Here is a 26,377-nt window from a genome sequence, read left to right as displayed (position 1 = left end):
GTCAACCTTCTCTGGGGAAATATGAACACAACAGCAACACCACCTGCTCCATGCCTCTGAAGCAAAGGCTGCATTGCAAGAGCCATACGACTGCTATCACGCCGTGTGCTTTGTTCTTTATGCTGCATATGAGACATCACCGTATTGGTCAATATTTCATGTCATCCCTTCTTGCATGTTCTGTAATATCTTTTGGGCCAGCTGTAATATCTCTCAGACGTGTTATTGCCTGGACATTGACATGAAGTGTCTTGCAAGATGGAACAAGATGCATCTACTTCAAAATGTTATGCTTACACCATAAGAGATACCTTGCTTATACAATGCTGTTTTTCATATTGCCCGTGTTTAAGGGGGCCATTTTGGATCATCTCTATTTCCAGAATCTACATAGAATATAAGAATCTGTTCTGGATTTTCAACATGAAAAGGGATCTGGTTTCCGAAGCGTATCAGCAGGCTTTGGTGAGGAGAAACAGTCTATGTGGACAGGAAAATCGAGGCGGGACGTTATCGGCGCTAATAATAATAATGTATACTTTATTGATCGTTTTTACACTCTGTCTAGTTAACATGCTACACAAACATAGGCTGAAATACACACACATGCACATGCACAAACAGGATCCTATGGACATGCACTAATGGAGAGGTTTCAGAGTGAGGGGGCTGCTCACAGCAGAAATTATAATGATTTATTGATCTCTATAAACAGATATCTAAATAAACATGCAGCTGAGAATCAGTCAGAGGTCACACATTTCAGCTCGAGCCTTGTAGCTGCTTGACGCTGTGTTGTTAAAGCCAATTAGCAAGCAACAGAAAACCATCGGAAATGATCAATCTGACCATCATTCAAAGAAAAGTAAAACAATGTTGCTGGAAAGTTTACTTTTTACAACTATGCATCATGATGTTCTTATTTCAGCTAACTTAATCCCAGTTAATCACAAGTTAATCACAAATTAATCGGTTTATTTTTCAGACTCGTACCGCTGAAGTGAGTCGGAGTGAAGCAGCTGTATAACTTTGAATCTATACTGTTGAACTGAACTGACTCACTTCCGACGTTTTAAGGGCGCCACACACCTGGATGTGATGGACCAAGAATCGCTGGCATGGAAAAGGAAGTCTTTCCTGGAAGCTGTTTAACCCTTACCACTGAATTCCCCAGAATCACAGAGAAATTAAAGTAATTAGGCTTACATCGTCGATCAGATCAGATAGAGGATAATTGCTGATTGCTGATTGGCTACAACATTTTATTTTGGATAAAAATGCAGATGTAATAATGTATTCTATTGTAACTGGGCACAGGTTTACCAACAAGAGATGTGGGTTTAAAAAAAGAGTAGTGCTAAATAGATTTTTTTACCTCTGCAGTCACACTAAAGGACAGTTTGACCTGGTAAATATTTGCTGTCCTGCAAAGTATTTGATGCAAAGGATACCAATTTTAAATTCCCAAAATAACAAAGGCTACCTCCATCACCTCTGGAATATCAATGTTTTTAATACCTCGTCTTTTTTTGTTCAATCCACACAAACACATTTGAGTATGAACTGATAATTTGCATGTCCACCATGAGTTATGTTAGGGACTATTTCTTGGCTGCAAAAAGTCATTTATTTTCTGTTTCCTCTTGTTGCCTGGCAACGGCTTAGTTAGTGACCTCAAGGTGTGCTTGAAGGCAGATTAAGTTATCTTCAGATTCATCAAGGCTACATATTTTTCTTATTTCAGTCCCTTTGCTACGTTAAACCAACAGGGTGAAGGCTGAAGCTTCTTATTGCACGAAAAGATTCAAAACGGCCAATTTCTCAAAATGCCAAACTATCCCTTTAAATCCACAAAGAAAAAGATGTTCCATTTTACACACTGGTTGCAAATTCTATACAATTTGTAAGACGTCAAATGACCCTGATGAAGGCCACAAGCCGAAATGCGTCCGTCTAATAAAGTTGATCAAGTTGAGATTTGTACTGCATGTGTTGATGGAGCTTTCTTCACTCTCCATGCACCTCATAGTTGGTGAAGTTGTGAAGAGGTCAAAAAGTTCCATTTGTGTTGCTGTAGCTTTTTGACCTCTTCAAGCCCTTTTTACTCTTCATGCACCCAAATAACCTTACTCTTCTTCTAAGAAAAATAAGCAAAACACAGCAAAGCAAACCTTTCACACTCTAATCACTGCTTGTGGTTGAGGTTAATATTTATTTTTGTTGGAGGATTAACTCGATACCCCGTTAAGATCCAAGGAAAACCTTTATGTTTGTAGGCCAAAATGAGACTTTGACTCTTTCTTTTGATGGTTGGTCAACTGGCAAAGAGACTGGTGGAGTAAACTAGTTTAGCATCCACATTTTCCTCCGCTTGATTAAGTCTCCTGCTTACAGATTTTTCATTTTTTTAATATTCTTTTACGCTGAAAAGTCATCTTAATTCACCTTCATTTCCATTTTCCTTGAGGTCATGTATGACCTCGCTGCATTCATGTACAGCTCAATTGGTCAGAAAGGCACTAACACCGCCCAGGGCAAAGCATATGTGTCCCATTGGGGCACCTATAGACTGCATATGTTGGATGACATCATAGTGTTCACTTTGTAGGTCATTTCCTTCATTCAAGTTGAACTATATATAAGGCAAATGGTGAACAGACTCGGGGTAACCTTACTTTCCAAACTGAGAAACAGCTTTCAATGTATGCAAATGCTAAATGTGCACAGAGCGATCTTTCACACTCATATCCTCCACTAGAGAAGGTTCACATGACTCTTACCTTTGTAGAAGCACTCCTCACTGTGCATGATGGTAATCTTGTGTCCTCGGAGACAGGAGGCCCTGTGGAGCTCGCAGTGGTTCTGGTACAGCTTCCCATCTGAGCCGCACACGGGTTTATAATGTGGCTTGCAGTGATCCAAGCACTTACACTCTCCTTGGTCGGTGTCATGGTTGACCACACAGTGACGCCCCAAGCCACAGTACTTGTGTTCACATGGACCCGGCAGGCCAGTGTGTCCCATAAAACCTGCAGAAAATCACACAGGGAGCAAAGGAAAAGAAAGGTTACATTTCGCCTCAATGCCAATCTACACGTGTAGAGACAAACCTTTATGTGGAGGAGAGGGTAGAGAGTTCAGCTTCCTGACAGCTCGGTGGATGAAACTGTTCAGATACATATAAAGAAACATATTGTAAGATCTGCCGTGTTTCCTGTCTCCCACTCTCATTTGATTAACTTAGGTAAGGTTTAAAATGATGATGTAGTGAAGTTAAAACAAGGAAATGTACAAAATATTAGAATAGTTGAATCTACAGACTTATTTCCTTTATCTGCGTATGACTGTGCAGATCTTGATTTATTTATCCTTTTTATAAATGAAATAGAAAATCATCAATATCTTGAGTATGTGACTTGTTATTAAATTGAAAAAAGAAATTGCTTCTTTTCATTGTCAATTCAATTTATCTTAGCAGCTCTAATGCTCCAAATGTAATACACTGTGTTCTTATGAAGTCATATTTGCTGTACAAGTCACCTTTGAAAAAGTTGTTTTTTAATTTCATGGAGAAAGCCACAAAGAAATCTTTTAACAAGAAAAAAAGAAAATCGATTAAAAAAAAAAAAAAAAACAACCTGTTACATCCAGTGGAGTATTTTTGAAAGATGTTCTTAAATCATTGCTTTATCTCTTGGAAATATTTGATTATTTCACCTCTTTAAACAGCAACAACCCATTCAACACAGTCTTAGAAGATCTTCAGTTTAAGATTTTTTGATTAACTCACAGTTTACAGCTCATCATCTGTTTACAAGAGGACAAAACAAGCAATCGGTATACTTAAAACGTCAGGAGACAAAAAGGTGGGGCGCTGAGTAGCATAACAATTACTGTATGTGGTTGCTGTGGGTCAGTGGGGCGGCGTTGGCTAAGTTGGTGTATTCAGTTGTCTCCCAACTGGAAGACGGGGGTTTCGATCCCCAGCTCCTGCAGCTACATGTCGTTGCGTCCTTGGACTAGACACTTAACCACAAGTTGCTCCCGCTGCTTTGGCGACAGTGTATGAATGAGAATGAATGGGATTATGGTCACTCTACATAACAACCTCTACCATCAGTGTGTGAATGTGTAGGTAGAAGACTAGAAAAGTGCCATACAAGCTCAAGTCCATTTAACATTTATGTCATGTGACTCATGACATAGACCACGTCCTATCCAGCCTATCCAGTAACAAAAGGCTGGAAAAATAACCTTTAAAACCTTTAGGTAAGGAACTGGGTCTGTTTACCTTTAATTTAGCCTCTATGTTGCTGTGAGTATCCCACTGTGAGTTTGCCTTCAGAAAGTCTCCACAGTGAGGAGGTTCAGGTGTTGCAGCAACAAACACCTTCTCTCAGAAAGTGACCTTCATAATGAGAGGGCATGACATATCAGGCTGGAATTCATTTTGTCCAAGGACTGAAGGAGTTCGAGGGGTTTGGAATGAATAACAAAGCTAAATCAAACGTGAGGAAAGTGCCCTTGAGCAAGACATTTTTATTCCAAGCCTGCAGTTCTTCTGGGGGGTGCAGTTCTGCAGCAGACCCTGAACTCCAAACACTGCACGGAGGAGGCAAGAAAAAAGGAGAAATTCTCTATGGGGATTAGAGAAGTAGCAGGAAAAAATAAGGTGCAAAACATTGCATCTTGTATGATGTTTGGGAAGTCGAGAGGAAAAATATATGAAAAGAAGAGACATGCAGACGTTCTGAAGTTTTTCTTTCTGAAGAATTGTTTCTTATAAGAAGCGATCTGCCTGATGTTCTTCTCATTTAGACCTTTTTGAACTTATGAGTCTTGAAAGGCCACAGGTCAGTCAGCACAGTGACCCATGAACCAAATCAAGTACAGTCTTTGTGCCTGCAGCTTGCTCACACTTTTTCATACTTGCAGAAATCTACTTAAAAAACTCAGGATATTTCCAGGAGGAACGTAAACAGCCACATTTTTTACTCAGACTTCACCCAGAGCTTCTCCTGTCAAATAGTATTTTTCCCGCAGCTAGTCCGAGTGAGCTGCTGTGAGAACGCAGCAGGATATTCTCCGGAGAATTCACCTCCAGCCAATAGGAGGGGGTGGTGACGTTTCTACACTGTGACTGCTGCACGCTGCATAGAGTGTTTACACGCGACATACTCTTCATTAAACGGCTGCATTATGTTTTCTGTTCTCCAGTATGTTCTTCTCCGCTCTTTTACGATGTTGTCATTCCGTTGGACTACATGTAGGATTGATATAAAGGCAAATATTCTTCTTTTCTACTTCTGCGTTGTATTTTGAAGTCTTACCTCAGGAGACCCCCTGCTCCCCCTCCTGTCTGACTGGGATAGTCTCCCACTGTGAGGAGCATAATGTGAACAGCCAGGTCGGGATAATATCAGGAGCAGTCCTCCTGAAATGATCTAGATATTTTCCTGGAGTGCATAATGTGAAAACGGCTTTAGACTGCCTTTGAGTGATGCTGAAGAAAAGCAGTATAATGAGAATGGAGTTGGTTGTGGAAAACAGTCAAAATGATGAGAGTAAAAGCCTCTCAAGGCTGCACTGTAACATTAAATAAACACATAAGGCTCTATTGGAAATGATTACAGGTTAGTCCACTGCTTATTCTATTTGTGTAAAGGTCAGTGCAATTCACAAGTGTTCACACAGTCCTTTAGAAAAACTGCCAAAGTAATGTGATTACAATAAAAATATACGCCTTGTCATTTCCTCTTTTATAGCCTTTTCAGACGGAGCCCTTTTCAATGGGCGCTATGAAAGCTGTAATGTTCAACACATCACATGTCCACATTCCTACACACAAAGACTCACTCACGTTCAGCGTATAGATGAATGAAAGCTCTGACACCACAGACGCCGCTGCGCCACAGCAAACAGCCTCATGAAACTGTCTTATGAATTCATTTTTAATGAAGACAAAATAAATCACATAACACGCCTAATGCATAATAAGCAAGCGACATAACGCTCTATCACAGTGAAAGGATTACACAGAGGAGACAGACCTTAGAAGAAGACATGGGGGTTGACATGGAGACATTAGATCAGGTTGTCGTTTGTTGGGCCTGAACAGTTTCTGATTAAACCCGGAAAACCAGCAAAGATGTTTCCGTGCTCTGAGTAGAGAAGTCAGGATACATTAATCTTTAACTTTGATACCATAAAAATCAAAAGATATCATTAACTGACAGGCAGATAGGAGAGAGAGAGAGAGAGAGAGAGAGAGAGAGAGAGAGAGAGAGAGAGAGAGAGAGAGAGAGAGAGAGAGATGAATGACATGCGGGAAAGAAGTCACAGGTCGGACTTGAACCCAGGCCAACTGGTTCAAGCTCCAAGTGGGGCACTGACTCATGCAGGGGTGGCCTGTGTGCACAAACACACACAAATAAATATAAATTATGTCTAACCTCATTAATAATTTCTACTGTATAACACAAAATAACGGCAACATTAGCTTAATTTTTTCCGGACACAAAAATAAGATGTATGTTCAAAGTCCCAATTTAAAGTACTTAAAAATGTCTACGCAAGCTCCTGCACAGTCTAATTTGGGACAATGGTCCTGACACATTGCCAGTAAGCTCTCTGCAAATAAGGCATTACTTTTTCCCATATTGTCTTGTGATATATATATTTTTATTTATAATCTAAAACACAAACAGAAGAAACTATTCTACATTGACATGTAAAGAAAACTACCTGCAGCCTTCTGCAAAAAAGATCTAATAGTTGGTTTTGACATAAGCCCCGCCTCTGACAGGGCAGGTAGCAGTTAGGCATTGTTTGAGTGGCACCTGGGGCAGCCAATCAGATTTCTGACCACCCATGGTCACCAACTCTGCTCACGTCCTTAATTTAGGCCATCAGCGCCCCTTTACAATTTTTTTTTTTTTTTAAAGTCTAAATAAGTTTGATGGAAACAAAGCCAACAAGACTATTTTTTAAACTCTTTTTCAGTATAAAAAACTAAACTTTAAAGAAAACTATCTTCAGAAAAGTTCAATGCCACTGCAGAGTATTCATCATGAAAATATCTGCAAATATAAATGTCAATTTTTTATTTGTTTTGCTTAAAATACAGACTCCTAGAACCTGAGGCAAGGTTATCATTTTAATGGTTATTTCTTCTAAACTCAATGTTACAACACATGCACGTGAACAAACTGTTTTCAGAGACCTTCTCCAACACGGGTTAGAATTAAAAAAAAATGACCTTCAGATATGTTACAGGAAACAACTTTTATGTCCCTCTGATCTGTTGTAGACAAAAGAGAGATAAAACCTGAGGAGCACACAGAGTCAGAGTGGCGTCCTCAAACTTTACTCTCACACTGCACACTCTTTGTATGCGCCGCTGACAAAATAAATATCGACTCGAGAGTGGTGCTTCGCTGCTTTAATTACAATCTATGATGCATTTGGCTTTGAGCACAATGGCTTCCTGATATATTAACTCACGCGAAAGCCGAGGCGTTCGGTGATACGCCTCAGCAAATAGTCATGGCAATGCATTAGAGAGACGGCTTTGCTTCACATCGTGGAGTTAATATCACAGTGCCTGTCTGAGGAAACCAAAACACTTGTTATTTTGTGCACTCTTACTTTTTCTACAGCGCCTCGGATAACCTGCTATAACCCTCTTTAAAATCCCTGCAGGACATCAGTGTAGAAACCAGGTGATATGAAATCCATAAATTTGGCAGAATAAATGGGTTTCAATTAAAAAGCATTCATGAATATCTGAGCCCTGTTTTAGGCTTTTAATAATAGGGTAAACAAACTGACTTTAAGTGCTAAGCCTCATTCACATCCTTCACATCTCCCCCTCACATACACACAGGGCGTGCATTATCCTGCGGGCCGTCACAGAGGATTTGCACGAGATACGAGTGTGTACACTGTGACCTGATTGGAGCCAGTCAATTTGCTAGTTTATTAAATCCCTGTGGTGCCCCGGCATAATGATTATTTAGTGAATTTGTGTCGCACAGCCAGGCATCCTCTGGCACCAGCAGGGTCAACGAAGGGCGCAGTCATTTGTTATCAGTATGCACGTCCAACGGTCCGCTCATCAGCTGACATCAGAGACAAAATGAGGGATTGTGCGGCGCCATTCATTGACGACCTATTACGTCTCGGAGCGTGGAGGGAAATACACGATGCTCATGGAGCTCAATGTGATCCTGAGGGTTGTTATGAAAACCTTCAGCAGAGTAACATGACACAATGATGTGATGTGATACAACACTGTGCGTAAAATATAATGATGTAGAATTTCCCCCAACAGATGTGTGCTTTGGCTGTACAACAGAGAAGTCTATTTTTTAACCCTTTAGAAACTGCAATATGTTAGTAAACTGTCATTCTTTCTTAAGCTGCGGCACGGCCAGAACACTGCCTTGATATAAGACAACAACAAAAACACCAAGAGAAGAAATTTCAATTTTTAATTTTCAACTGATTTTTAAATTAAAGACCACACCAAACATGCATTTAGCTGGGACCCAACTATCAGTGTGACTCATTTACTCTTCTGCTTGGATAAACTACAAGCACAAACGTAACAATGGAAAAGATGTAAACAAAAGTCCTCTTTTTGTGGTCTGAAAGGTATGACTGTATCAAAGATTTATTTACGGTTTACCGAGATTCTCTCGTTTTTAACTGAGTTACCTCATCCATCCATCCATTATCTATACTGCTTTCCCCGTTCGGGGTCGTGTGGAACTAGTGGGAGCTCTTGACACTCAAGGACTTGGAGGGTTGGTGGCCGAGTGATTAGTTCATGTACAGAGTCTGGGTACGAATCCGACCTGTGGCTTCTTTTCCACATGTGATTCCCCGCTACTCTATCTCTCGCCCCAATATCTAACTCTGTCCACTGTCCCGTCTCTCAAATAAAAGTCACAAAAGCCCCAAAATGAATATAGCAAGAATAAAAAAATCTTCAGAAACTCAAATACCCCAGGTTTTTTAAGGTAATGATAATTCATTGTTTAACACAGGTTTACATGGCAACAACTCTGTCCATGACTTAGATGGAAAACTGTGGCATGCAATCACATCGACTGTGAATAATTAATTCATAAATATATTGGAATAGAAAGACAACATCGGTACTTATAACTGCATCATTCTATCTACCATTCTATCAACAGGAAGACAACTTAAATACTTGCATAATAACTGCAACTTTAAATTGAACATTTACATTACAGCAAATCGTTCCTTTAATTTTAAAGTCTTTATATGTGATCTTTCACACTTAAATATAATAGAAATCAAGTATTTCCTCTGAAAATAACTCTGTGAGTCATGACTGTCTACAATGGGTGTAACACCCGAGTCCCACTGTCTGTGATGTTTTCAGAGTTTTCAGAGTCCTATCTTCAGTTTGTTTACATCGCCAGGACGGCCGGCTGACTCCTCCCCTCGCGTATAAAAGTTGTTTAATTGAGGGACTAGAGAAAAGAAGAATAACATACTGTACTCACTGCTTAACTGTGTTTCTAGATCACGCTCATTTCAGGTAAATTTACATGCAGTGTGAAGATACCAGCATAATAAAGATCACTAGCATTAGCATGCTAACACAACAATGCAGCGCCAGTTGTTTTGGTTTCATGCTAGTGCTCAAGGGCGACATCTGCTGGATCAAAAAATCACATATAAAGCTTTTAATCTTTTTGCACATCAATAACCTTGTTTGAAGAAGTTATACAAAAACAACAAGAACAAACCAGCACCAGAACTGTGGTGTGCAGAGAAGCTTCAGAGGTCAAAGAAAATGAGCCTGAATTGTCTCATTAAAAACAAAGCAGGTGGAAAATGTGCCGGGTGCAGGTAAAATGTTGACCTTTAGTCAGAGCGTGTATGCAACATCAAGGTCTTGACATATGTGACTCCGGTGAGCATCTTTGAAGGGCATCAGCACTTCCGATGCATGCATAATGAAGTGAACACAGTGTAAAAGGATAACAGAAGTACTCCGACATGATCAGATTGTCGTTGCAGGAGGATGAAAGCCTCGCCATACCACAGCCGCAGACAGGTTTGAGAGAAAGAAAAAAAACACAAAGGATTTTAATGGAAACGGCCCTCCACAAATGTGCAACAACCTGCCTCTCTTTGTTGCTGCCTTCTGACATCTCCTCTGCTGCTCAGGCTGAATCTAAATGCACACAAACACTTAAGCAATACGCCTCAATGTTTCCAAGCAAAGTCACTCTTAGACATGCATCTCTCTCTCTTAAAAAAAAAAGAAAAAGCAGCACTGCGTTTCCTATTTTGTGAGTGGCTTTTCCGTCTCTATATCTAAACTAAGAACGTTTGTCTGGTAGTCATCTGATGTTTTCCATTACAGCAGCTCGGAGTCCTTTGGGAGAGAGCAGAGCGAGGTAAACAACAGTCAGAGGCCCTGAGCTCACTCGGTGCACCGAGTTAAGCTGCCCCACAAGGCCCGCGAACGACAACAAGGGGATGCAAATCAGAATGAACCACTACTAAAATAACACTTAAAACTTCACACGCCGCATAAACAAGGCCAGATTCTCTCGCACATACCCAACACTTTGCTCGATTAAGTTCTTTGAAAGTCTCAGCAGAAGTTCAGCAGGTATGTACGGCTGCTCAGAGAGCTGCTGAATATTAAAAAAACACACACAGAGGCCTCTACTGTAGCAGAAAACAGTTAAGGGTATTTTTAGCCAACCTGTTGTCAAGCAAACGCAAAAGTTGATCGTTTTCACGACTAAACAGTTGACGTCATTCAATCTGCCATCAGTCCGGGGGTTTCTCTCCCCACGATGACTGCATTAAACTGTGACCATTAGCAGTGTCTCAGGAGCATCCAGCTCCTGAATGTCACCTATTTGTAGACGATAAATCGCTGGTGACATATTTATAGAACGAGCAAGTTAATGGCCCCAAGCCTTGTGCAGCTTCAGCCAGCTTGAGATGCTGGTATGCACAAACATGTAGATATTATTGTAGACTCTCATTAAGGGAATAAACTGTGGTGCAGTTACGCCGACAGACGCTTTAACAAGCCTGTAACCAGCAGACACATTTTTCATACGACTAAACAGAAGTGTCACATAAAAACCCTTTCATAACGGGAAGTCTTAAAGGTGTAATGTGTAGACTTTTGACACAGAAATATCAAAATAATGATATAAATTAATTATAAATTCACCAAAACTATGTTTTATTTTGTTTTTTATCTCAAATATAATATTTCATTTCCAACAGTTCTCAAAGCCAGAAAATTCCTTAATTTTATAGATGTAACAGCGCCCTGTCTTTTGTGGTGGCCAACGTGGTATCGTTGCCATGGAAACACCAGATGTTACCTCAAAGACCGCTACACAAAGAAGCGTGAGCTGCTACTGAAAGCTGCCGTACTGTTGCTGTATGTTTATGTAAATTATACTCGAACACGTACTCTTCCTCAGGTCGGTTTTGCCCGGTCGTCTTGACTACGATCAACTCGGAGTTCGTTTTTCATCGGGGGTGGGGGGACGGAGTAGCAGAGAGAATCGCTCCCATGATTCCCCGACAGACTCGAAGTCATCTTTTCTTATTGTTTGGATGGAGAGCCCCCTGGTGGCGGAATTGACATACAGTGCTGTGGGTTGAACACAAATTGGCTCCTCTTCTACAAAACTCTTCGGATGGTGAAAAACAAACTTTTTAAAGCAACAACAAAAAAATGCTTGTTATTTTCTTTGTTTTTACACCGTGTTTTTGTCTTTGGGCTATTGACTCCAGGTTGTGCCCAAAGCAGCTACATCCCCAAAGGTTGTACTCTACAAGTAAAATAAGTTCAAAACAACTTATTGGCTTCTACCAAATGTTAAAATACATCCACATATCAGTTTATAAATGTATTTGTCACATTAAAACAGGCTCATGAGTATACTTTTGGCTTGAAAAAACAAATGAGTTGCTGTTCAGCATACTGTTAGCTGGTACAAAATGTACCCGTAATTAATTTTAAAGTGAGAAGTTATTCAGTTTGTTTGCTTTGGCTCTGTGTTGTTATCCTTGGGCTATCAATTCCACACTGTGCTGAAGGCAGCTGCACTGCCGAAGGATGTACTCTGTAAGTACAAAATGAGCTGGAAGCAACTTTTCTGGCTTCAGCAATTTACTCAGAGAGGCTACCTGATGTTTTACTCCAAAATCTGCAGCCACCATCATGGTTTGTGACTCAAGCACTCCTGTGCCTAATCGAAAGTCTGCACAGCTATAGTTATCGCTTTTTACACACGGCTGTGTATTCATTGAGCTGGTGTGTTTTGAAATATGGATACTTGACGAATGAGCACATTGCTGGATCCAGTTTCAGACAGTACGAGGCACAGGTACAACCATGGATCAACTTTTAAAGCTTCCAATAAGGTTTAAAGCAGGGATTTAGTTTTTCCAAGAGATATTAACAAACCCTAAACCAGACTCAGATAAGTAATAAGAAGCCTACAATAGATTTCTGTACATAACAATAACACATTGGTCATAAAACACTTTGGTTGTGTTTAACATTTTTTGGTTGATGGACTTGAGCTTAGCAACTTTATAGTCTTCTCAAAGTGCAGGTCACACCTACCCATTCACAAGTGTCCATCAGTAATAACTAATCCCATTCAGACACCAACGCTACCGAAGCAGCTGGAGCAACTTGTGGTTAAGCATCTTCAAGGACACATCAGATGTGGTTAATTTCTTGCTCATTGCACACTGCACTTTCACTTTTATCTGGATGCTGGAGCATCTCTGCTGTGCTTTCATGTTTTATGTTTTATGTATTTAAGCACCAAATGTTAGTCGGATTATGTCTTAGCGTTGTCTGTTGTATGTTTCCGGCTGCACATACATTTCCCTGCGGGGACAATAAAGATACCTTTGACCTTTGCAGGACCTGAGGCTCGAACTTCAGGTTAAGAGACGACCGACTCTACCAACCGAGCCACATCCACCACTTTTGTGATGAAAAATGTCCTCTATTTATTTTCAAGTGAAAAATGGTTCAGTTTGTTATGTTTGGCTGTTGTTGCGACCTTGGGGCTTTCAATCCCATCTTGTGCCTTGAAGCTACTGCGTTGCCAAAGGATGTTCTCAGTAAGTAAAAATATCCTGAAAGCAAATACCGTTTCTTTCACATGTACAAGTGTAAATATGCATAATGTCACTTTCCCACACAGCTGTCAATTTATGTATTTCCTCTGTTAAATATATTCAGATCTATGCAGAAACGTCACCAGCAGTATCTTGGTAAGCATTCCCATTCGGATTAAACTGGTGTTTAGTCGTACTGGTTGTAAGAAAGGCAGCCAGTTTCATGCCTAACATAACTTCTTTCCTTCCTGCCTTCGGGTTGCAGACCTGCTGACAGACATGTATATAAACAACACATGTAGATTTTGTGTTATTACCTGCTGAAAAACTATTTATCTCCTTCACTGTGTGCTAATTGCTACACTGTGACGAGACTTTAACTCCTGGTGGCATAAACAACTCGTGAACATTTTATGAGAAGCTATTTAAGGCATAAGAGCTTTTTCAACCCCTTCGGAGCTGAAATAACCTACTAAGTCTAAAACATTGATGACTTCCCTTCCACCTCAGTGACTTCGTTCCTTTGGTCTTTCATCTGAAATGCAAAATCCAAGTGAAGTCCTGTGTCATGCTTTATTTTTAGTCATTTCATAGTTTTTTCAAAGCGATCATGTGAGTGCAGGCAAACATGTGGAAATATATAATATCAGGTTTTATATGGCTGGATTCACTTTTGAATTTAATTAGCTAGCATGTCTTTTTTGCATATTTTCTTTAGTTTGATGAAATCTGACTATTAGCGAGCAGAGGACAGAGCCTTGACATCATTAATAAAGTGGAAGGCCTTTTTTTCCCTTTTCTAATGAAAGCTGAGCTCTCCAAACTGCTGATTTGAAACCTTGCAGCCTTACTCTGCTTCTTGCTTTCTAACAATAAAAAAAAAAAACGAAGCACTCGTGGTGAAGAAATAGTTTTTTTTGCATTCACAGTTTAGACATTCACCTCTTATGCGAGATGACTGAACAGCGGGAATGCAATTTCCTCTTTAACAGTAAAAAGTGCAGAGGTCAAAGCCACTTTAGCGCGTGCTGACAGGAATATAGCAACAACAACGCTCCTCCCGCACCTCTAATGATCAGGTATAGAAAGGTGTTTGATCGAGATACACAGCAAAGAGGACGTATATTACATTTTTAAACAAGACAGGAGCCGTTTCAGAGCAGGTATAGGAGGCAGTTAGAGGATAGAGAGGGGTTTTACTACCAAACATCCATCATGTAGTTCTCTACAAACATAACTGACAGCACATGAAAAGACTGCTGAGTGTTTGAAAAAATCTAACAAAACAGCCAAAACAAATCACGTCAGAATTTATGTATTTAATGCTTTCTGACACATTCTTTTAAAAGAACACTTTGCAGAGCACTATGGAGTTTTATGTAAATACAAACTATAACTGTATGAATAAACTCTCGCGGAGTAATCTACTCAGACATGAATAGCTACACAACATGCCTGTCCTCTATGATGCATATTATGAAGTACCCCACTTTTGACTCTAATATTTAATCGTTATACATTTTTGAATCACAGCAAATTAACTCTACTGCTCTGACACAGATCCATAAGGACATGAATGAATACAAATCAAATCAAATCTTTGTTTTCCCTGCAAGTTTTTGGAATAATTCAAAAGCAAAGTAAGAGGTTTGAACATGACTGTGCACTCTTTCTTTACTCCTTAGCCCACTTTAAATATTTAACTGGAAACCGACCGTGTTAGCAGAAATAATGTCTGGTATATTTGCCAAGATAACAGCCATTACTCGACCAAAGTGTCTTCACAAGACGCAAGCAAGGCTGCAGCAAAACAAAGTTATACAATAACCAAAGTAAGACACATTGGTAAGACACTTTTTTCAGTTGAATAAATGTCTGTAAAGTCACTATTTTTTTGCTGTATGAGCTTACAAGATTACAAGTGAGCCTGTTGCCAAATGAGGAGAGCCCTTTCATTTGCTTTACTCTTGCAAGTGTGTATTCACACCTGGTTCATTTTGACAAGTTTGAACACAGCAATCAAACTCTGATGCAGAACAAAACAAGTGAGCCAAGATTGCCAGGAAGAGGTGGTGTCGGCTCGCTTCCAATCGAACCCTGGAGCGGATTGTTTGTCGTGAGAACACAATCAAATCAGGGACCAGAACGAATGACTGGTTGACTCATCACACTCCAGCAGTATGGGTAAGCAGCAGCAGAAGCAGAAGCAGAGGAAGTTGTTGCCTTGTAGTTGTAGTGGTAATACGCAGTTATAGGCAATTTTGACTAGAGCTGATAATCATCATAAAAATAGCGATAGGCTATTACCTTTTGTGAGTGTTGTCAAATATGTTAATCTACCTACATATCGAGGAGTTACCTCCCCACTGCTCCAAGTCAACTCACAACTCATGCTGTTGCTAGGATAACAAGCTAACTAGCGTCTTAGAGGCGCCCAACAATGCAAAATGTGACTAGTACACAAGGATTCTTTTACTTACTTAGTGGGGAAAGAAGGCCATGATGTAATAACATATGGACAGCCCTGCGTCCATATGTGTGCTTTGGTCCAATTGCATTGTGAACATAAAACGACCCATGGGAAAAATGCAACATCAAATAATTTTGTATCTGAATCGGAAAAAAGCAAACAAGCTATAGAGGTGAAAACACCCAAAGACGCTGGGTTTGGAGTCGAGAATCCCAAGCCACTGCTGGCTGGTGTGCCAGAGAAATTCCACTGAAGCAGTGTACTTTCTTCACAACAGTTGGTATGCAGGAACAAACAAAAAAGGACTGATCATGAAACTTCAAAAGCCAGTTTTAATTCAAAGAAAAAATAAACTTCAATGTAAAGAGGAAGGCAGAACGTTCAAACCATCAGCTCTGTGTGAGTAAGGTCCAAAAGCACACCTGAGCCAGCAGACTGCAGCCAAAGAAAATGAAAACAGACATCTTACAGATTACTTTGAAAATCATTCAGGCCACCAGAATTATCAAATCACAAACACTGGGTTTTTCCAGCCATGAACATTTTCCTCCAATAACTTAACCCATGTTAAGGTCACTGGATGACAACAGAGCTTACCATGCAATGATGTACGGATAACGACCATGGGAGATGGTTGATTGCGCAGAGATCATGTAATGTAGTTTTGGAATGACAGGATTATGTTCCTGGTTGGTTTTGACCATTTCCCCTGTGTAACTCTCTCTGCTTATTCTACAAGAGCAGTGCAAACCCATTCACCCTGTATCTCATTGATAAACAGACTTTATCAGACATTATTTGGTTTATTTGGCAGATGCAGTATACATGGATCTGAACAATACTTTTCCAATGCATTGCACCACAACAATTATAGCTAATGCTAATTTCCAATGTATGTCCCTTAAAGGGCCACAAATATAAAATACATACACATAATACACATAATATATATATATAGAGAGAATGCTCACAAAAAGAGCTAATCCATCCAACTATCCATCCATCATCCACCTATCCATCCATCCATCTATCCATCCTTCTATCCATCCATCCATCCATCCATCCATCCATCCATCCATATGTCCATGTATCCATCCATCCATCATCCATCCATCCATCCAACTATGCATCTGTCATCTATCCATCATCCATACAATTACACTTAAAATGTTTAAAATTACAATTTTGACTATAAAAATAAAAACTTTAGGTAATGTGATTTTGGTTAGTAACCTCACGTCAGTGTGAAAATGAAAAATTTGGCTGTTTCCTGGTTAATGTGCTCAGGAAGCTAATGTCTAGTTGAAGATTACAGACTTAGGTATGCACCGTGACTGTAGCTCTACAAAAATACCTTTTATTTCAAAGAGTAGGAAACATTTAATCACCATTTGTTTTCTAATGTAGCTCATCTTTTTAAAGCTTGTATGTTCAGGTAGTGGAGATTATTAGACCTTCTGTGATCACTGTACTGTCTCAGCCAACAAAATGAGATTACAGATGCTAATTTAATCTTTTGATTAAATTCAAACTGAATTACATATTCAGTACTGTGGTCGCTTATGTAACTGTTTAAAGCTAGATCTTATTAAATTCAATACAGAGAATGAGAGGATTCAGACTTTAATCAATACTGGATTTCTATTCATTCGAGAACAGCTCTCTCAATGTTTTGGTACTGTTTTAAAGAAAGGACTTTTTTAACGTGAAAGATACTTTACTCTCTCCAGCAAGTAAAAAAGGATTTCAACATTTTTATTGGGTATTTCTGTAAACTCACTCCAATAGACATTGCTTTGTTTGTCATGTGAAGGCAGTGTAGCTAAGACTTTAACTAATGGAATAAAATCTACCCTGCACATCCATCACTCTCATGTGCACCTGCTTTTTTTTAGTTACTATGCTTTTTAGCCTCTTGTGTCAGGTGTTTGAATATGCTGTGATAAAGATAGTCGACTCAACACCTTCACATGGCTCAGCAGACTCTACAATATTTATTACATTTGCCTACACTGAGGTTGCATAACTTGCTCTGTAATGTAATGTGAAAACCTGAGTCATGTAAAAATAAAACACTACACAAATATATTGAATTTCTGGAAGAAAAAAAAAAAAGACGAAAAGAAATGTGTTCCATCCACCCGCTCACAGTGTTCATGCAGCATGCGCGTTGGTCTCTGGTGGAGTGCATGTGCTGGAGTGTGAATATGAGAGCACCTGGCAGCCACTTGGCAACTTTCCGTCCCATTTCATTCCCTCGACTAATGACTGAACGTGGGCCCGGCTCCTCTCTCTCACTCTGTCCACATCAGGATGCAGCTCTGAGAGCGTTTCCACCAACAACCCCATTTGTCAGAGATTGCAGACTAATTGTAAGCACCCCACGCTACTACCCATCTCTACTTCACATTACACTGAGCGGAGTGTTAAGTGGTTAAAACAGCAATCCACAGAGGAGGTTTTTTTTTAGCATATTTCATATTTTGTGGTTTGCTCGTTGTGCGATGATAGTTTCAGCTGATTGTGTAAATAAAAGTAATTATCTTTTTTAAGTATCCAGTATTACTACTTCCTACTCACTACAGGCCAGCCTGATTGAGACTCTTATGGTGCGTTTATGTGGTGTCGGGCATATCAGAAAAAACTGTTTCTGAGTTGTGAAATGCACATGAACACCTGCTCAAGTCGGAACAACAACTCGGAAACTAATTAGCCGCCCAACTTGTCGACTTGACTTCAGAATCGTCATCACATGGGGGACAAATTTTACGTATTTCCCATCAACCTTTTGCTCAAATATGACTTGTAACAGTTACGTTCCACAGATCCCCTTTTTAGTTTCCCAACTCTGAGACTTAGACCCCCCCCGAGTAGCACATGAATGCAGCATTACTCTCTCTCAGCTGGGCCTGCTGCAAACCACCTCAGACTTTCCTATAACCTCGATACTGCACTCATCACGAACATCATGCATTATCACCCACACAGACATTTCAGATGTGACTGATTTATCATACTAAAGATAATTTATCTGTGTGTTGCTTCCGTCTTTGTTACCAGCCTTGCATGAGCCAGATGGTAAAATTCTCTTTAGACTAGTTGACTCGTCTAAATTTACATTTCTGTTTAATCCACACATTGAAGTAGTTCCTTGTGTTTTTACAGTAAGTGTTACAACTGAAGATAACATTTACATAGAAAAGAAATCTGTACTTCAGTGGCTTTATGCTGCTTCAAAACACTCTAATATATTAATATTTTGCTTACGCAATGAAAAGTTTAGAAAGAAAATTCATCCACTCCAAAGGATTGCCACGTTCAGCGCTTCAAAGCCAAATGGTCATAATGGTAAAAGCTCTCTGTGCAGCGGTGTAGTGCAGCGTGCACACAGGTATACAGACTATATCCACTTCAGTCTCCATAAGGTATACCCACTTCTTAATATTAACTGATTACTTAGATTAAAAAAAAAAAAAAAAAACTATCAGAGTTAGTACACTGGTGCATCAATGCATGATCCCTAACACTGCTCGGGAAAAAAGGAATAGTTCACTCAAAATGCATCACTATGAAGTGGTCTCAGCCTTTAGTCTGATTGTCTTCTGTGGCTTATGTTCATTTCATAACATTCCCTACTCCCTTAAGTCAAGCAGCATAAGTCGAGTTGTAAGGTTCAAAGATAAACGGCCCATTGTTGAGGGGAACTAAATATGCAATAGTACCTAACATGTCTCAGTTTATAACAGAGGATGTTTATCCTCTGCTGGACCGGCCCCTTAAAAAAACCATTGGGGGAACAGTTTAGAGCAGTGTTTCTCGACTGGTGGGTCGGGACGCAAAAGGGGGTCGAGGAGCTGTTTTCAGTGGGTCGCGAACATGTGACTGAAAAAAAACAAAAAAAACATGTCAAAACGTTTAAGAAGCGCTCTTAAAACATGTTGATTGTGTTCCTTGTTTCATACCATGTGAGGTCCAAATTGCACAATTTTTCATTCAATACATCTGATTGGTGGAAAAAATATCAGAAATTTGTGTCACTACAGTATTTTCATGAAGGAGTTGGTGGTGGGTCCTTAGGCTAGACCAGTTGAGAACCATTGGTTTAGAGTATACCTATTGCGTCTGTGTGTTCATGGTAATACTGCAGGGAGGTTTTCAAAGTTAACAAATAAATACCTCTAAAAACATGAAGTACAGAGAAACATTGACAAAGATTTGATTAGTTTCTCTCCATAAAGGACGACACACGGATGAGGAGTATTTTCAGAAGAGAAATGCAGGAATTTAAAATCACCAGAACAAGGTTGATCAAAATGATATTTCTTTGTGCACACTGCACAGCAATCACATAAAAGTATAGTCATTTTTTGTCAAAGCAATAGGATCTTTCATTTTGTGATGAAACCTGTTTAATTCTGTGTCTCTGCCCTCGGCCGAAAAGCTAGAGAGAGAGGGCCAGAGGCTTTTGTTATTTAGCCTTCTGAGGGTTATACCGTTTAAACTCAATAGGGGGGCTTTTTTCAAAAGGGCAGGAAAAGAAATACACTGTCCCTGAAACACAGCACATGAGCTGAGGAGTGAAGAGCTTAACGCACACACTGCTCGTCTCTGACAGAAAACAAACAGCAGAAGAGATTTATTTTTTTCTTGCCATGATGAAACGCATAAAAGGCCGTCTCAGAATTCAGCTCAACGAGGAGTGCAAAGAAACAAAAAACTGCAGCTGTGTTGTTTTTCCTTTCCACTAACGGCAACGATGAGCTTGAACCCCCTGCTGAGAGGAGTACTACACAACAAGACGAGAGAGTACCGTCAGTCTAAAGGACTTCTTAACATCACTCAACATGCAAACAGAAATACTAACCATAGGTACTAAAGAGGGAAGATCATCTGGAATCTGAGTGTTTTATAGAAACACTGAGACCTCAGCTGTTTTCACTCTCTCTCTCGGGTTATTCACTCCAAATGCTGCTCAGATTATAAAACTGTTGTGGCTGCTTTGAGGCGATTAATGTCAAGCTTCTGGAAAGGAGCTGGCTAGACTTTTGAAGAAATCTTACGTAATGTTTTCTTCTGTTTGAAGACACCAAGGCTTAAGAAGTCACTTTCACTTTGAACCTAACGCACTGATGGCTAAAATAAAATATGAACGGGCTTTCTTATGGAGTATAACTTTATGTTTGGACTCTGTCGCGAGGGGGGCCTGCCGCTCAGATAAAAAGGAAACATTAAAGTTAATCTTAGCAGGGAGCGGGGAACCGTCCTTCATGATAATGTTCTCTTCCTGTGATTACTGTGTCGACCTTCATGTGGACGGAGAAAAAAAAAAAAAAAGGAATCATTGCCATTGCCAAGCCTTCATCATTATCGGCTGTAAGTACCGCAGGTTGATGCAGATCACTAAGAATTATTGATGTATCTCAATTACATTCGTCTTGCTCCATTTAATTCTACATATTCAGAAATGCTTTGCCAAAAAAGATTACGAGTATCAACATCCTGGGAGTCGTTCATAAGCCGAGGATGAGTGTGAACGGTGATATTGTTGATCTTGCTAAGTGTGCAGCCCGTTATGCTTCCTTTGGCAGTGCTGATGATCGCCATGACACCTATCACTCCCTTTTATACCCCTGTGTACGTTATTATTTTCAAATAAGCACTTTAATGTCCTTTGAGTGTTCATTAAGCAATTCAAAGACTTTAGAATAAATTGCATGTCATAATAGTTAACTGCGGTACAGCTTGTGAATATGTTTGTAATGGTTTTGGACCTTAAAATTCTATCAGCATTAAAAGTTTATTTCTAAGCCGGGAGGGGGGAAGACGTTTGGTTTGAATCTTTAGATAGATACAAAATGACACTTGGGGCGAACCAGATGCATCATTTCAATGTTTTAGCACACATGCTAATTCTCAAAACTTGCCCACAGGTATTTCAAAGTAATAATAATGGGAGTTAATATTAGCGTCTCAAAGTTCTCTAATTTTACCAGTGTTTTTAAACTGTTTATAGACATAATAAACTTGTTTATAAACTGCACATTGGTATCTATTCTTATTCCTGCATGGGTTATGTAAAATGTCTTTGTATAGGTGTAATTCTTAAATGCATGGGTTTGATTTTTATCTATGTTTCTTTAAATCTTTAAGAGGTTCATATAAACATATACCTATCCACCTACCCACCTACCTACCTACCTACCTACACATCCAGCCATCCATCCTGTTTAAAAACTGTTCCAGGCTACTTTGGATTTTAAATCTGGACACTAAAACGCAGTTGAATTAAAAGTAACATTTGGACCATTTATAGTCTTTCCTTCGTCTCTCTTCCTGAGACAAACAAGACATTTCTACATTTTAACTGGATATCAGGAGAGGTGTTTGAAGCTCATTTAAAAAGAAAGAAATCAAATGTTACAAGTCCAAAACATTCAGGCTTTCATGAGTTTTCTGTGGATCAGTTCTAAACCACTCCAACAGATGCCTCCTCCTGTTGCTCAGAAACCTTTTTTTTTGTTTAACTTTACACCAGACAGTGATCGGAGTCAAACAGATAACTTGTTAGTCAAAATGAGTATCCAGGGGTGAGAGCAGCCGAGCCAACGCACTTCCTGCCATGTGTGAGAACACTATTTGAACAGTAATTTCTCACAGAGAGAAGCTCGTTAGAAGTCTGTGCTGTGCAGGCAGGAAACATTTCAGTTGTTCAATTATGTCTCACAAGTCACCGAGTTCTGTTGCTTTATATTCTGTCCGACTTACACCTGAGACATCAGGTGTTAAAACACTTAATGAGCTAGTGTGACGGAAACGACTGTGGGCTACAACACTTTATCAAAAAATAATTCTTATTCAGTGTTCACACTTTGAAGGTCTGAGAGGAACAAATCTTAACTTTCCATGCAAGCGCGAAAAACACAGTTGACATGAGTTTGAGTTTAAAATTGGGAACATTTGGCAACAAAGTATATTTTGACTTGTCACTGATGTCAAACAATCAGGAGTACATGATATTATTAACTGTTTTGTTCATGCTAATTTTAAGAAATGCATTTTGCAAAAAAGTCAAAATGTCCAATGTGAACAGATTCTATATCAAAACCGATTCACATTCATGGAAAACATTGAAACTGGGATTCCTCGTTCATCAGTGACTATTGCAACTCCCAAATGAGCAACTTTTCTAATTCCTTTGTGCAACTTTTTGTATATAACTGCAGTGTCTCGGGAAGATCACCAAGAAGGGTTAAAGGAGCAGTATGTAACTCTGACACCTAGTGTTTAAAATGGGTACTGCAGTATAAAAACTGAAAACATAGTAGAGAGCTGTCTCCCCCCCGCCCCCCCTCCTCTCTAGAGTCCATGCTCACGCAGGTCACCATGTGGTGGACTCTGAAGCTTCAGTGTTTATCCAGCTCTGCATGGGTCTGTAAACCTTTCTGTGTTCTAACCTCTCTCCATTTTTCAAAAGCATCTCCAATATTGATCCTAGTTTGAGCACGTTTCTGCTCGTGGAGCTTATTAGAAACATGCAGAGGCTTTTTAGGTCGGGTACAATCACTTCTATCTGAACCACTTCTCTTGACCGCTTCCATCGCTGCAACACCTGTTGACCTGATAACTGCTCTCATATCTGACAAACCGAGGGTCGTCCAAAACGGCCGTGTGGGGGGTCGTCTTAAAAGCGCCTACCTTCTCTGGTCCAAACAAATCCAGAGCATTCAGGAGCAGAATCTAAAGTTAGAAGGAGGACATACTGGCTGCTGCATTGTTGTCAGAGAAGCCAGCTCTTCAACATAGCATGCTTCCTTAATGTCTGATCATAGAGTAAGGTCACTTTATCATTTCAGTCAGTAGATATCTTACAAATTTATCCTTTAACAAAGTCTCTCTACTGTCTGTTTTCAGTTACACTAAGAAGAACAAGCATCTGAAGAACAAGATGAAACTTAATGCAAAGCAATTGAAAATGGATCAACAAGTGGTCACAAGCTTTTAATGACATCCAATGTTTTAAAACCTGTGTGTAATTTTCATCATCTGGGCAGAAACATCTAGATGTCAAAGAAATGTGAAACAATTATTACTCTTATATCCTTTAGTTTGCTGTGAAAAACCTGTTTTCTGTCATAGCATCTTTAATTATCATCACTGCTGCACCTCCTTTGTATAAGTCATAAAAATGAAGTCTAAACCAACCAGAGTTTTGTCTCCTTAACATGGAGTTAGCTCTCCTCAAATCACCAGCGTCAGGAGTCTTGTCACACTCAGAGGATAATAAGCTTAAAAGGGGGGGTATTGGAAAACGCTGGGTCGACAACAAAGTGTAATATGATATTCTGCCTTTTTTACTTTACCAGCAATATTGCTTATCAGACAACTTGTGACTTATTTAAGGATGTGGACACAAAATAAGGATTTGAGCATCGAGTTAATACCGAGCATGAAGACCTGCAGAGCAAACACAGGCTAATGCTCTTTAAAGTGCCGTGTGACCGTGAAAGGTATATCGCCGGCTTTCTCCCCCGAGGAGGCGACTTGAGCTGTCCCGTACAGTATTTAGGCCAGACACAACTGTCCTCTTACGGCTTAGTGGGTCAAGGAGCATAAGCGACCTGTAAAGCTAGCCAGAACGTCCTGTGGGAATTCCAAAAAGAAAATCCAATAGGCTTTTTTTTTTTTTTTTTTTAATTCGGCCACTCATCTTAGGCCGTCAGCGGAGCTCATAAGCAGATGGTGCAGTGACTTCCCACAGCCTCTCTTTTTTAAAAATGACTTCTCTCCCCCTGCACAGAAAAAAAAACGCACACTCCATGAAACTACAGTAACTTAATTAAGACTTACTGTATGAAAGGTAGAGCAAATTAAATTGTGGCAAAACTGTGAAAGGTTAGGTGGAACGACGGGGAGTCTTCTAATAATTCTGTCTGAGGAAAGTGCAGAGCAGAGCAGCGCAGCACACAGCGCTCCTCCGTACAGCTGTGACGACTTATTAAAAGTGTAACGCGGGCCCAGCGGGTGGTGTGTAATTTTAGAATTAATATACAATTTAGAGCTTGGTGTTTGCAGCCGCTGAATTATTCAAATGTACTTCTGCTGTGGGCTGGGGCTTGTTGAGGGGTGAGGCAGCTGCCATGCATACAAATGAACATATTATGTCAGTATATGAAAAAATGGGAGACAACATAGATTAAGGGAACATAAACACTGGCGCCCAGGCAGCAAAACAAGATGTTTGCTCTCGTGCAGAGTTCAAACCTCAAAGGCTGAACTGCACTAATGGGAATCGTCTAGGATGTTCGATTGTTGTATAAGACTGATATTGCTCTTTCTCTGTGGGGAAATCTTCCTTCAGCATCTGGGTTTACATGCATGAAGAGATCACTTCACCTGCTTACCCAGTGAACCTGCACCTGTCAACACACAGCCTCTAGTTATGAGGATTTAAAACCGCTGGATTTCCCCAACATTAAACAGAATCTGTCCAGTCAGACAGTTCCTGTTTCAAACTGTATTTTGATTAAGTGACATGAAACTTGTGGGCAAGCCCATTGAACTTAACTGTTAGGACGGTAATGTTGAGCTGGGTATCGATATGCTGGGACCTGCACAAAGTCAGGGTGCTAAAAAGAAACGCGGCATTTGACTCCAAAAGTAACCTGGCAGCAAACTTTTTGCAGTAAGCTCCAAAAGCGAATCAGAGCCAGGCAGAGGAGGGCTAATGTTAGCAAGGAGGCTAACGCTACCGATCCAACATGTGTTTAAAGACATCTGGAGGGCCCGTTCACTTGGCCTCTGAGGTGCACAGCCAATTCTGTGGACGGGCCTAAATAATTTTAAGTATTTACAATTACTCACTATAACATACAAACACCAATAATGGGGCCCATGAGGGCCCATGAGGGCTACAGCCTCTGTACCCATGTACAGAGGCTGTAGCCCTCAAGCAGACGGCCCGGGTTTGAAACCGATATATAACTACTTTCCTGAATGTCATTCCCCGCTCACTCTCTCTCTTCCCCTGATTTTCATCTCTAATCACTGTTCTGTCTCTCCAATAAAGGCATAAAAAGCCCCAAAATAAATCTTTAAAAACTAACCCTAACACCAAGAATAACAAGCAGTAATTAACGGTTCCACTTTCACAGGGTTACACTGCTGTGGTTTCTATTAGTTGTTCATTAAATGTGTTTAAGGTCGACCACAATTCTAGATAAACATATTTCCAGACTATTCAAACCAGTGGATGAAGTCAAATTTGAAACACGATTAAGAAGAGATCAGAACAGATGAATCCTGCATTGTATTGGTGACAGCTAACAGGTGAGAGGATGAGAACATCGTCTGGTGTTTGGACACGACGCTGTTCACTTAAAAAAATTGAACATTTTGACTAAAGAAGGGAGCTAAAGAAACAAATCTGTCTTTAAACTTGAAGCTCTAAAGAGACGGCTGCTCTAGCCGCCTTTAAGCGATTAAAAGAACATTTGTGGAACAGAACTATAGTTTGTCTTAATCAAAAAATATGTATTGCTCTCATTGCTAAGTTGGATAAATCATATTCCTGATAACAAAAAATAACACCAGTATGATGGGCTAATGTTAGCATGCACTGATTTAGTATTATCCAACCACCTACAATGAAGTGACCATAAATATACTCATTTATTGAAGTGATTGAGCTGCACAGCTTTGGCAGTGTCCACTGTTTGAAGTTAGCTGACAAACCTGATCTACATCTCT

General features: G+C 39.9%; 1 protein-coding gene across 2 annotated transcripts in view; it reads right to left on the bottom strand.

Annotated features, from left to right (window-relative positions):
- The window catches only part of fstl5 (follistatin-like 5), a 211,458-nt gene that overhangs the window by 133,885 nt on the left and 51,196 nt on the right, over positions 1-26,377 (bottom strand). For both annotated transcript variants that reach the window (XM_020648482.3, XM_029280169.2), the window contains exon 4: positions 2,781-3,029. In XM_020648482.3, the coding sequence (XP_020504138.1) occupies positions 2,781-3,029 (249 nt within the window). The remainder of the gene's footprint in view (positions 1-2,780; positions 3,030-26,377) is intronic.

This window comes from Labrus bergylta, chromosome 9, assembly GCF_963930695.1.
Source record: "Labrus bergylta chromosome 9, fLabBer1.1, whole genome shotgun sequence".
NCBI lineage: Eukaryota > Metazoa > Chordata > Actinopteri > Labriformes > Labridae > Labrus > Labrus bergylta.
Note: the sequence above shows the minus strand (reverse complement) of the source record. Positions and strands in the feature narration are given on the sequence as shown.